The sequence below is a fragment of the Tachypleus tridentatus genome, chromosome 4 (assembly GCF_004210375.1).
Source record: "Tachypleus tridentatus isolate NWPU-2018 chromosome 4, ASM421037v1, whole genome shotgun sequence".
NCBI lineage: Eukaryota > Metazoa > Arthropoda > Merostomata > Xiphosura > Limulidae > Tachypleus > Tachypleus tridentatus.
Genome location: NC_134828.1, coordinates 5,185,864 through 5,198,469, shown reverse-complemented (window position 1 = coordinate 5,198,469; position 12,606 = coordinate 5,185,864). Strand labels below are relative to the sequence as shown.

General features: G+C 31.2%; 1 protein-coding gene across 1 annotated transcript in view; it reads right to left on the bottom strand.

The window, feature by feature from the left end:
- The window catches only part of LOC143250005 (barH-like 2 homeobox protein), a 41,728-nt gene extending 29,561 nt beyond the window's left edge, over positions 1 to 12,167 (bottom strand). Inside the window, exon 1 of the mRNA XM_076500640.1 lies at positions 12,023 to 12,167. Coding sequence (XP_076356755.1) covers positions 12,023 to 12,167 — 145 coding nt within the window. The remainder of the gene's footprint in view (positions 1 to 12,022) is intronic.
- Positions 12,168 to 12,606: the final 439 nt, after the last annotated feature.

Sequence of the window (12,606 nt, the reverse complement as noted above, 5' to 3'; positions counted from 1 at the left end):
ACATGCTATAGTTGCCCTACTTTCGGTGTTTATACCGCTTTTCAGCTATTCAGAGCGTTCGAAAGTCAAAAACTGACGAACAGCCAAAACCGAGACTTACTGCTTGTGTTCATCAAAATACTTCTTCAATAGACCTTATTTAGTTCTAGCACTAACTATAATTTTATGATAATTTGATAACAAAATAATTATCTTGTTCTTTGATCACTCATTTTATCACTTATAAAATTTATAAAGTTTTAGAATAAACTTTATAACTTAGGAAGCTATTTTGTAAGAAATATGTAAAGAAACGAGTATAAAGAAAAATTACCATTAAATAAAAAACTTACGTAGGACTAACTACTGAGCTTGAGAAACTGAACTAAACGAGAGAGGGATGGAAGTGAACATATCACTTGATCCGGATAATGATGACATATCATATTAAACTGTCTCAACTTAAAGTCCCTATATTTCTGGCTTCCTGGCTGACAAAACAAATAGTACAAGAATTTCCAATCGTAAAATGTTGCTTATTGTGAAATAGCCATAAAGTAGTGTAACTAAAGGGAAGATATAATGACAAAAGCTAGGATTATATTCGAACACCGAGTAGAACAGCCATTAATGTGATTTTATTGTATGTGTAAAGTCGAGACGGCTTAGTCTGCCATGTGATCATTAACCAATCAAATTACGTGTTCACGTCCATCCCTATTGTTTTTTTATTTAACGATAATTTTCCCAATTAAATTATTACCAGACAAGGAGTTGAAAAGTGTTTACAAAACGTTTTTATCACAACTATTCGACTTTATATATGTAGTTATGAATACGGTCAACTGAGTTAACTATTGACATTACTAACTCAGTTAACTATTGACATTACTAACTGAGTTAACTATTGACATTACTAACTCAGTTAACTATTGACACTACTAACTGAGTTAACTATTGACATTACTAACTGAGTTAACTACTGACATTTTAAACTGAGTTAACTATTGACATTACTAACTGAGTTAACTATTGACATTTTATACTGAGTTAACTACACACATTTTTAATTGAGTTAACTACTGATATTTTTAACTTAGTTAACTACTGACGTATTTAACTACTCAATATTTGACAGATCACTATACTTTGCACATTTCACCTGTACTACAGACGTGTTTAACTACTCAATATTTGACAGATCACTATACTTTGCACATTTCACCTGTACTACTGACGTGTTTAACTACTCAATATTTGACAGATCACTATACTTTGCACATTGCACCTGTACTACTGACGTGTTTAACTACTCAATATTTGACAGATCACTACACTTTGCACATTTCACCTGTACTTTGAGCTGGCTTTGTTTTGGTTATTATTTTTAACTTTGTATGAATGTAGACAAACTATGCAAAGCATATGTTATAAATGAACATAGCTAATTCTATATAACGAAGTAACTTGAGGCTTAGAACGTCCAAAATCACCACATAAGAAAACTGTTATAATTATTATAATGTGTACTTTTGCTGTTAGCGATATATCTAGCTCGGCCACATTAGAATACTTAGGTAATATCTAAGCTCAGATATTAAGCCGACACCACAGAGCAATCTTCAGAAATTTGAAATTAAGAATACTATTACGGTACATATATAATAGATGGAGTTGTCGTTCCCCGACGGTCAATCCGAGTATACGTGGTTCGCGTCCTACTACCGACAGAAAATGTACTTTGGGACATGATTGTGTTATAACAGTGGCTATGAAATTCCACTTTTTAGTTACCCACTAGTGATTGTAAAATTCTACTGTTTAGTAACATAACAATGACTATCAAATTCTATTGTTCAGTCCTAAACAGTGACTATCAAATTCTAGTGTTTAGTCACACAACAATGATTACCAAATTTTATTGTTTAGTCACACAACAGTAACTATCAAATTCTACTATTTAGTGACACAATAGTGATTATGAAACTCTGCTGTTTAGTCACAAAACAGTGACTACCAAATTTTATTGTTTAGTCACACAACAGTAACTATCAAATTCTACTATTTAGTGACACAACAGTGATTATCAAACTCTGCTGTTTAGTCACAAAACAGTGACTACCAATTTTTATTCTTTAGTCACAAAACGGTGACTATCAAATTCTACTATTTAGTGACACAATAGTTATTATGAAACTCTGCTGTTTAGTCACAAAACAGTGACTACCAAATTTTATTGTTTAGTCACACAACAGTAACTATCAAATTCTACTATTTAGTGATACAATAGTGATTATGAAACTCTGCTGTTTAGTCACAAAACAGTGACTACCAAATTTTATTGTTTAGTCACAAAACAGTGACTACAAAATTTTATTGTTTAGTCACAAAACAGTGACTACCAAATTTTATTGTTTAGTCACAAAACAGTGACTACCAAATTTTATTGTTTAGTCACACAACAGTAACTATCAAATTCTACCATTTAGTGACACAACAGTGATTATGAAACTCTGTTGTTTAGTCACAAAACAGAGACTACCAAATTTTATTGTTTAGTCACAAAACAGTAACTACCAAATTCTACTATTTAGTGACACAATAGTGATTATGAAACTCTGTTGTTTAGTCACAAAACAGAGACTACCAAATTTTATTGTTTAGTCACAAAACAGTAACTACCAAATTCTACTATTTAGTGACACAATAGTGATTATGAAACTCTGCTGTTTAGTCACAAAACAGTGACTACCAAATTTTATTGTTTAGTCACACAACAGTGATTATCAAACTCTGCTGTTTAGTCACAAAACAGTGACTGCCAAATTTTATTGTTTAGTCACAAAACAGTGACTACCAAATTTTATTGTTTAGTCACACAACAGTGATTATCAAACTCTGCTGTTTAGTCACAAAACAGTGACTGCCAAATTTTATTGTTTAGTCACAAAACAGTGACTACCAAATTTTATTGTTTAATCACACAACAGTGATTATCAAACTCTGCTGTTTAGTCACAAAACAGTGACTGCCAAATTTTATTGTTTAGTCACAAAACAGTGACTACCAAATTTTATTGTTTAATCACACAACAGTGATTATCAAACTCTGCTGTTTAGTCACAAAACAGTGACTACCAAATTTTATTGTTTAGTCACACAACAGTAACTATCAAATTCTACTATTTAGTGACACAACAGTGATTATCAAACTCTGCTGTTTAGTCACAAAACAGTGACTACCAATTTTTATTCTTTAGTCACAAAACGGTGACTATCAAATTCTACTATTTAGTGACACAATAGTGATTATGAAACTCTGCTGTTTAGTCACAAAACAGTGACTACCAAATTTTATTGTTTAGTCACAAAACAGTGACTACCAAATTTTATTGTTTAGTCACAAAACAGTGACTACCAAATTTTATTGTTTAGTCACACAACAGTAACTATCAAATTCTACTATTTAGTGACACAATAGTGATTATCAAACTCTGCTGTTTTGTCACAAAACCTTGACTATCAAATTCTACTATTTAGTGACACAATAGTGATTATGAAACTCTGCTGTTTAGTCACATAACAGTAACTATCAAATTCTACTATTTAGTGACACAATAGTGATTATGAAACTCTGTTGTTTAGTCACAAAACAGTGACTACCAAATTTTATTGTTTAGTCACAAAACAGTAACTACCAAATTCTACTATTTAGTGACACAATAGTGATTATGAAACTCTGCTGTTTAGTCACAAAACAGTGACTACCAAATTTTATTGTCTAGTCACACAACAGTGATTATCAAACTCTGCTGTTTAGTCACAAAACAGTGACTGCCAAATTTTATTGTTTAGTCACAAAACAGTGACTACCAAATTTTATTGTTTAGTCACACAACAGTGATTATCAAACTCTGCTGTTTAGTCACAAAACAGTGACTACCAAATTTTATTGTTTAGTCACACAACAGTGATTATCAAACTCTGCTGTTTAGTCACAAAACAGTGACTGCCAAATTTTATTGTTTAGTCACAAAACAGTGACTACCAAATTTTATTGTTTAGTCACACAACAGTGATTATCAAACTCTGCTGTTTAGTCACAAAACAGTGACTGCCAAATTTTATTGTTTAGTCACAAAACAGTGACTACCAAATTTTATTGTTTAATCACACAACAGTGATTATCAAATTCTACTATTTAGTGACACAATAGTGATTATCAAATTCTGCTGTTTAGTCACAAAACAGTGACTACCAAATTTTATTGTTTAGTCACACAACAGTGATTATCAAACTCTGCTGTTTAGTCACAAAACAGTGACTACCAAATTTTATTGTTTAGTCACACAACAGTAACTATCAAATTCTACTATTTAGTGACACAACAGTGATTATCAAACTCTGCTGTTTAGTCACAAAACAGTGACTACCAATTTTTATTCTTTAGTCACAAAACGGTGACTATCAAATTCTACTATTTAGTGACACAATAGTGATTATGAAACTCTGCTGTTTAGTCACAAAACAGTGACTACCAAATTTTATTGTTTAGTCACACAACAGTAACTATCAAATTCTACTATTTAGTGACACAATAGTGATTATGAAACTCTGCTGTTTAGTCACAAAACAGTGACTACCAAATTTTATTGTTTAGTCACAAAACAATAACTATCAAATTCTACTATTTAGTGATACAACAGTGATTATTACACACGTGTATCCTAAGAGTCGCTATGGTGGTGCTGTTGGCAAAGTATAGTGATCTGTCAAATATTAACTGTTAACTCAGTTAGTAATGTCAATAGTTAACTGAGTTAGTAAGAGTCGCTATGGTGGTGCTGTTGGCCACTTTCTTTCTAATTTATCACTGACTGGTTTCGTTTTGGTTTGTTTTGAGTTTCGCGCAAAGCTACACGAGGGCTATCTGCGCCAGCCGTCCCTAATTTAGCAAAGACTAGAGGGAAGGCAGTTAGTCATCACCATCCGCTGCCAACTCTTGGGCTACTCTTTTACCAACAAATAGTGGGACTGAGCATCACATTATATCGTCCCCATGGCTGAAAGGGCAAGCATGCTTGGTGTGACGGGGATTCGAACCCGCGACCCTTGGATTACGAGTCGAGTGCCTTAAACACCTGGCCATGGTGGGCCTTATCACTTTAAAAGAGAACGACTGCGCACAGCTAGCCCTTATGTAGCATTTCGCGAGATTTTGGTCCAAAGAAACAATATAAAGGGGATTATGTTTGATCATAAGATTATGATTAATTAATTGTGATACACTAAAATACAGCGTTTCTGAAGAAAACTCCTTAAGACAATAAAGAGCCATAATGTCTTAAGAAATTTAGTAAACATAACTTTGAATCTGTCCACAAGGACACGTAATTTACATGGTTCAGATTTAATATAATATTGGTACGTTTTAGTCTAATAAATTATCCAATACCTTGTTAAGTGTTTGTTTCATGAATCCAGGCCCTCTATCGGACATGGCCGGTGCTCATCAACTACCTACTTAATCGCAATTCTTTCCTGACAATGTTTACAATAAGAACTGTTATCATGAGTGAAATACCTACCATATTATTATAAGTATACAATCAAACCTTAAGCTATCAACCACAGACCTACACTTGCTTTTAACTTATGTTAGGGAGCAGTAAAAGGGTAATATTTAACATTAAACGTTTTAACCGAAAAGGCTGATATGAGAAAAGAATCTTTTGTATCGGGAGTTTAACGCAAGACCTCGAGCTAATACGGCCAGTGCTGATCATACTCATAATAAGAAGATTTATATAAATATATTTTGTTTTCTGTGATATCTCAGTGGTGGAATACTCATCTTCATTCCCTGAGGCTCTGAATTAAAGTTCCGATCACAGACCTCTTTTCACTAATCATCTGTTTCAATTAAAACAAAATCTAATGTCAAAATTTTACACATAATTAAAAAAAAGAGCATACGTAAACATTTTTACGGAAGTCTCTATTTAAAAACTACTCTACATGTATCGACGACACTTTATGGTCGTCAATCAGGAATATTTCATTTGCAAATAGTGACCGATAATTTCATTCAGTCGGTTATTCAGCAATTCAAATAAACGTCACATCGTCATTGTGTAATATAAGTCTTCATGCTTTAACAGCTCGTAGGGAAGCGACAACAAAAACAAAACAAGTGATTTACAAGATTGATAGCCTGGGGAAAAATAACATCAAGTTTTCCTTTTCTTATAATTATTAAACTATTTCTATTCTTGACAACTTTTTGAATTTGCTTTCATTTGACTGCTGAAGTGATTTTTATTCTAAATTCCGTAATAAATTTGACTTTCAATAAGTAAGGCTTCCTGCATAATTGGTAGCCCTACTTTGTGTCGACGTTATCAAATTTGTTTGGTAGTTCGCAGTATTAAGTTTTTGATGACAAGATAGCTTATAAAACTTGGTCTTGTTTTTTAAGATAGGTGAATACATTTAACGTGTCAATATGTTTGAAAAGGTACAAAACAGGAAAGTGTATCTATTAGTGTTTTAAAAATAGTTTTAAGTGTTATTTCAAATTAATAAAACTTATCTAATTTTAATTAAACTTTTAGTTGAAACCGCTCGACAAGTTGGTTTTCTGTATAATTAAAAACGATATTTAAAAAGATGCGGATAAATAGGTGAAATATAAAGTGTTTAAGTAAATAGTTAAAATCCAAGATAAAGAAGTGTTTAGGTAAATAGGTAAAATCTAAGAAAAGAAAGTGTTCAGGTATATAATTAAAATCTAAGATAGGAAAGTGTTTAGGTAAATAGAAAAGAAAGTGTTCAGGTAAATAGGCAAAACCTAAGATTAGAAAGTGTTTAAGTAAATAGTTAAAATCCAAGATAAAGAAGTGTTTAGGTAAATAGGTAAAATCTAAGAAAAGAAAGTGTTCAGGTATATAATTAAAATCTAAGATAGGAAAGTGTTTAGGTAAATAGAAAAGAAAGTGTTCAGGTAAATAGGCAAAACCTAAGATTAGAAAGTGTTTAGGTAAATATGTAAAATCCAAGATAAAGAAGTGTTTAGGTAAATAGGTAAAATCTAACAAAAGAAAGTGTTTAAGTAAATAGTTAAAATCCAAGATAAAGAAGTGTTCAGGTAAATAGGTAAAATCCAAGATTAGAAAGTGTTCAGGTAAATAGGCAAAACCTAAGATTAGAAAGTGTTTAAGTAAGTAGTTAAAATCCAAGATAATAAAGTGTTTAGGTAAATAGGTAAAATCCAAGATAAAGAAGTGTTCAGGTAAATAGGCAAAACCTAAGGTAAGAAAGTGTTCAGGTAAATAGGCAAAACCTAAAAAAAGAAAGTGTTTAGGTAAATAATTAAAATCTAAGATAGGAAAGTGTTCAGGTAAATAGGCAAAACCTAAGATTAGAAAGTGTTTAAGTAAATAGTTAAAATCCAAGATAAAGAAGTTTTTAGGTAAATAGGTAAAATCCAAGATAAAGAAGTGTTTAGGTAAATAAATAAAATCCAAGATAAAGAAGTGTTTAGGTAAATAGGCAAAACCTAAGACTAGAAAGTGTTTAAGTAAATAGTTAAAATCCAAGATAAAGAAGTGTTTAGGTAAATAGGTAAAATCCAAGATAAAGAAGTGTTTAGGTAAATAGGCAAAACCTAAGATAAAGAAGTGTTCAGGTAAATAGGTAAAATCCAAGATAAAGAAGTGTTTAGGTAAATAGGCAAAACCTAAGATAAAGAAGTGTTCAGGTAAATAGGCAAAACCTAAGATTAGAAAGTGTTCAAGTAAATAGTTAAAATCCAAGATAAAGAAGTGTTTAGGTAAATAGGTAAAATCCAAGATAAAGAAGTGTTTAGGTAAATAGGTAAAATCTAAGAAAGGAAAGTGTTCAGGTAAATAGGCAAAACCTAAAAAAAGAAAGTGTTTAGATAAATAATTAAAATCTAAGATAGGAAAGTGTTCAGGTAAATAGGCAAAACTTAAGATTAGAAAGTGTTTAAGTAAATAGTTAAAATCCAAGATAAAGAAGTGTTTAGGTAAATAGGTAAAATCCAAGATAAAGAAGTGTTCAGGTAAATAGGTAAAATCCAAGATAAAGAAGTGTTTAGGTAAATAGGCAAAACCTAAGATAAAGAAGTGTTCAGGTAAATAGGCAAAACCTAAGATTAGAAAGTGTTCAAGTAAATAGTTAAAATCCAAGATAAAGAAGTGTTTAGGTAAATAGGTAAAATCCAAGATAAAGAAGTGTTTAGGTAAATAGGTAAAATCTAAGAAAGGAAAGTGTTCAGGTAAATAGGCAAAACCTAAGGCAAGAAAGTGTTCAGGTAAATAGGCAAAACCTAAAAAAAGAAAGTGTTTAGATAAATAATTAAAATCTAAGATAGGAAAGTGTTCAGGTAAATAGGCAAAACTTAAGATTAGAAAGTGTTTAAGTAAATAGTTAAAATCCAAGATAAAGAAGTGTTTAGGTAAATAGGTAAAATCCAAGATAAAGAAGTGTTTAGGTAAATAGGTAAAATCCAAGATAAAGAAGTGTTTAGGTAAATAGGTAAAATCTGAGAAAGGAAAGTGTTCAGGTAAATAGGCAAAACCTAAGGTAAGAAAGTGTTCAGGTAAATAGGCAAAACCTAAAAAAAGAAAGTGTTTAGATAAATAATTAAAATCTAAGATAGGAAAGTGTTCAGGTAAATAGGCAAAACTTAAGATTAGAAAGTGTTTAAGTAAATAGTTAAAATCCAAGATAAAGAAGTGTTTAGGTAAATAGGTAAAATCCAAGATAAAGAAGTGTTTAGGTAAATAGGTAAAATCCAAGATAAAGAAGAGTTCAGGTAAATAGGCAAAACCTAAGATAAAAAAGTGTTCAGGTAAATAGGCAAAACCTAAGATAAGAAAGTATTTAGGTAAATAGTTAACATTTAAGATTAGAAGGCATATAGCCTTTGAGCAGCTTTGCACGAAATTCAAAATAAAACAAAACTAAGATTAGAAAGTGTTTAGGTAAATAAGTAAAATATAAGATTAGAATGTATTTAGGTAAATAGGTAAAATCCAATATTATAAGGTGTTTAAGTAAGTACGTAAAAGCCAAGATTACAAGATGTTTAGATTATTAGTTAAAATTCGAGACCACAATGTGTTGAGGTAAATAGGTAAACTCCAATATTATAAGGTGTTTAGGTAAATAGGTAAAATCCAATATTACAAGGTGTTTAAGTAAGTACGTAAAAGCCAAGATTACAAGATGTTTAGATTATTAGTTAAAATTCGAGACCACAATGTGTTGAGGTAAATAGGTAAACTCCAATATTATAAGGTGTTTAGGTAAATAGGTAAAATCCAATATTACAAGGTATTTAGGTAAATAGGTAAAATCCAAGAGTAGTAGGTGTTTAGGTAAATAGGCAAAATCTAATGTTACAAGGTGTTTAGGTATAAAGGTAGAATGTAATATTATAAGGTGTTTAGGTAAATAGGTACGATCCGATATTTCAAGGTATTTTGGTAAATAGGTAAAATCCAAGACTACAATGTGTTTAGGTAAATAGGTACAAGCTAATATTACAGGGTGTTTGGGTAAATAGGTACAAGCTAATATTACAGGGTGTTTAGGTAAATAGGTAAAATCCACCAAATATGTTGTCAAAACTTGTGAATAATTCAATATTGATAAAAATAAATAACAAGTTATTGCTTTGAAAACAATTGATGGGATGTAGCTTTTCGTAAGAATTTGTAAGGTTTTAAAGAAAGTGGGAAGTTGTTTTCGGAAAGACATACAGAAGAATGAAGAAAATAAACATCTGGAAAATATATACACAATAACAGAGGTGGTACAACTATTTATAGTGGAAAATATACATACAAGAACAGATATGGTGCAACTATTTATAGTGGAATATATACATACAAGAACAGAGATGGTGCAACTATTTATAGTGGAATATATACATACAAGAACAGAGGTGGTACAACTATTTATAGTGGAAAATATATACACAAGAACAGAGATGGTACAACTATTTATAGTGGAAAATATATACACAAGAACAAACATGGTACAACTATTTATAGTGGAAAATATATACACAAGAACAGAGGTGGTACAACTATTTATAGTGGAATATATACATACAAGAACAGAGATGGTGCAACTATTTATAGTGGAAAATATATACACAATAACAGAGGTAATACAACTATTTATAGTGGAATATATACATACAAGAACAGAGATGGTGCAACTATTTATAGTGGAAAATATATACATACAAGAACAGAGATGGTACAACTATTTATAGTGGAAAATATACATACAAGAACAGAGGTGGTACAACTATTTATAGTGGAATATATACACAAGAACAGAGATGGTGCAACTATTTATAGTGGAATATATACATACAAGAACAGAGATGGTGCAACTATTTATAGTGGAAAATATACATACAAGAACAGAGATGGTGCAACTATTTATGGTGGAAAATATACACAAGAACAGAGGTGGTACAACTATTTATAGTGGAAAATATATACACAAGAACAGAGGTGGTACAACTATTTATAGTGGAATATATACATACAAGAACAGAGATGGTGCAACTATTTATAGTGGAAAATATATACACAATAACAGAGGTAATACAACTATTTATAGTGGAATATATACATACAAGAACAGAGATGGTGCAACTATTTATAGTGGAAAATATATACATACCAGAACAGAGATGGTACAACTATTTATAGTGGAAAATATACATACAAGAACAGAGATGGTACAACTATTTATAGTGGAAAATATACATACCAGAACAGAGATGGTACAACTATTTATAGTGGAATATAGACATACAAGAACAGAGTTGGTACAACTATTTTAGTATTTTCCGAATTCAGGATACAACCTAAAATTTATTATATGGTAAATGAGAGTATATCACGTGGGCTAAACTATTAACATCATAACAACTTTCAATAAAAAACGTTCATAAACATAATTTGAAGTATCTTCATAATGACACGTAGTTGAAACAAAAAGAATTTGAGTACATTTGAATTTGGATCTCAAATATCAAATCTCTGGATTGAAACGTAGAGGACTTATTTGAAATAACTTTCGATTGTAAATAGTTTGTTTAATGTAATATAATTATTCAAAATAGAAACGTATAGTTTGTATAAAATGTGCTTGCTCGTAATGGGTAACAAATCCTCCAGCACACGATTAATTTCATACTAATTAGTAATCAAATGTTTCGCTAAAAATCAGCTAACGTATGAGACGTACATAATTTAGTAAACATTGTTAATAAAGAAGAAAAACAATAATATTTGTTATTTTTACCAACTATTCATGTAATTTTAGGTTATGTTTTACACAGACTTCCCATGTACCAAGGTTATATGTGAAATACGTCATTAATTAATAGTATTCTATCACTGACCGTACGGGTATCTATAGTTTCTGACACAACATTACGGTAACAACCACTCATTGAAAACACTTTTAGCATTAGAACAAATTATTATTGGTCACAACGTGCATACCGTGATAGGCTGTTCACTGGATTCTAATGTAAGTGGTACCTTGGAAAATTTAAGGCAGTTTTAGCTGTCTTTAGCTTTTCTAACTGTCCTCTAGGAATACAACGATAACTTTATGGACTTACAACGCTAAAATCCAGCGTTTAGTTCCCCACAGTGGATACAACAGAAAGTCCAGTGTGGTTTTGTTCTAAAACAAACAACCCTACCTTTACTAACAATCAAACCTTGTTAACTCGGAAACAAAACAAGAAATCCAACAGCTTGAGAACTTTCTGGAAGCTAGGCTTTCGTTAATGGAAAAGATGGTCAAAGAACTGTGGTTTCTAATTTTGTGATTTATCTAGTTATCGCTTCCATGTAATTTTTAAAAATCATGCGAATAACTTGGGAATAGATACACCTCTTTGATAACATTGTGAGATGCAGTTTCCTGGTGATTTAGTATAACTCTCACTCAGATAAAGAGAATGAAAGAGAGTTTCTTACCAGAATGGTCTGTAGGACTAATCGCTTCTGCACTTGGCATGCTGGAGCACGGATTCATTTGTTGAGGCACTCCTGAAGGATTTAAGTCTCTTTCTTGTCCACCTAGGATGTCTCGAATAAAAAACGACCGCTGTCGAGATACCATTATGATGTGAGAGCTGCTTGTGTTTCATACAAATAGTTCAGCTGTGACTGTTGGTGATAGAAACATCAAAACGTTTATCTTTTCACAATATGTATAGTTCCATTGTTACATGGATGAGGTCTGCCACCTTAAAAGTGTGAAGTCATTTCCTGAATGACTGACCATAGTGCGGTCCGAACTGTATTTGAGATTAGATTGAATGCGCTATCATGGCTATGACTAGGTAATGTATACGCCAGGAATTCGTTTTATATTTTATACAAATAGTGTGCTTTTCGTTAGACACCTAAACACATTTATTACTTTCTTGGGAGTGGTGTTTACATTGTGCTCCGATGAGTTCGCTCAGTTTAAGGAGGGAAATCGACTTTAAGTCTGAAAAAAAAGTAAAAAATTGTGAAGAAAATAAAAAAAATCCAGTTTTGATAAATCAAATGAT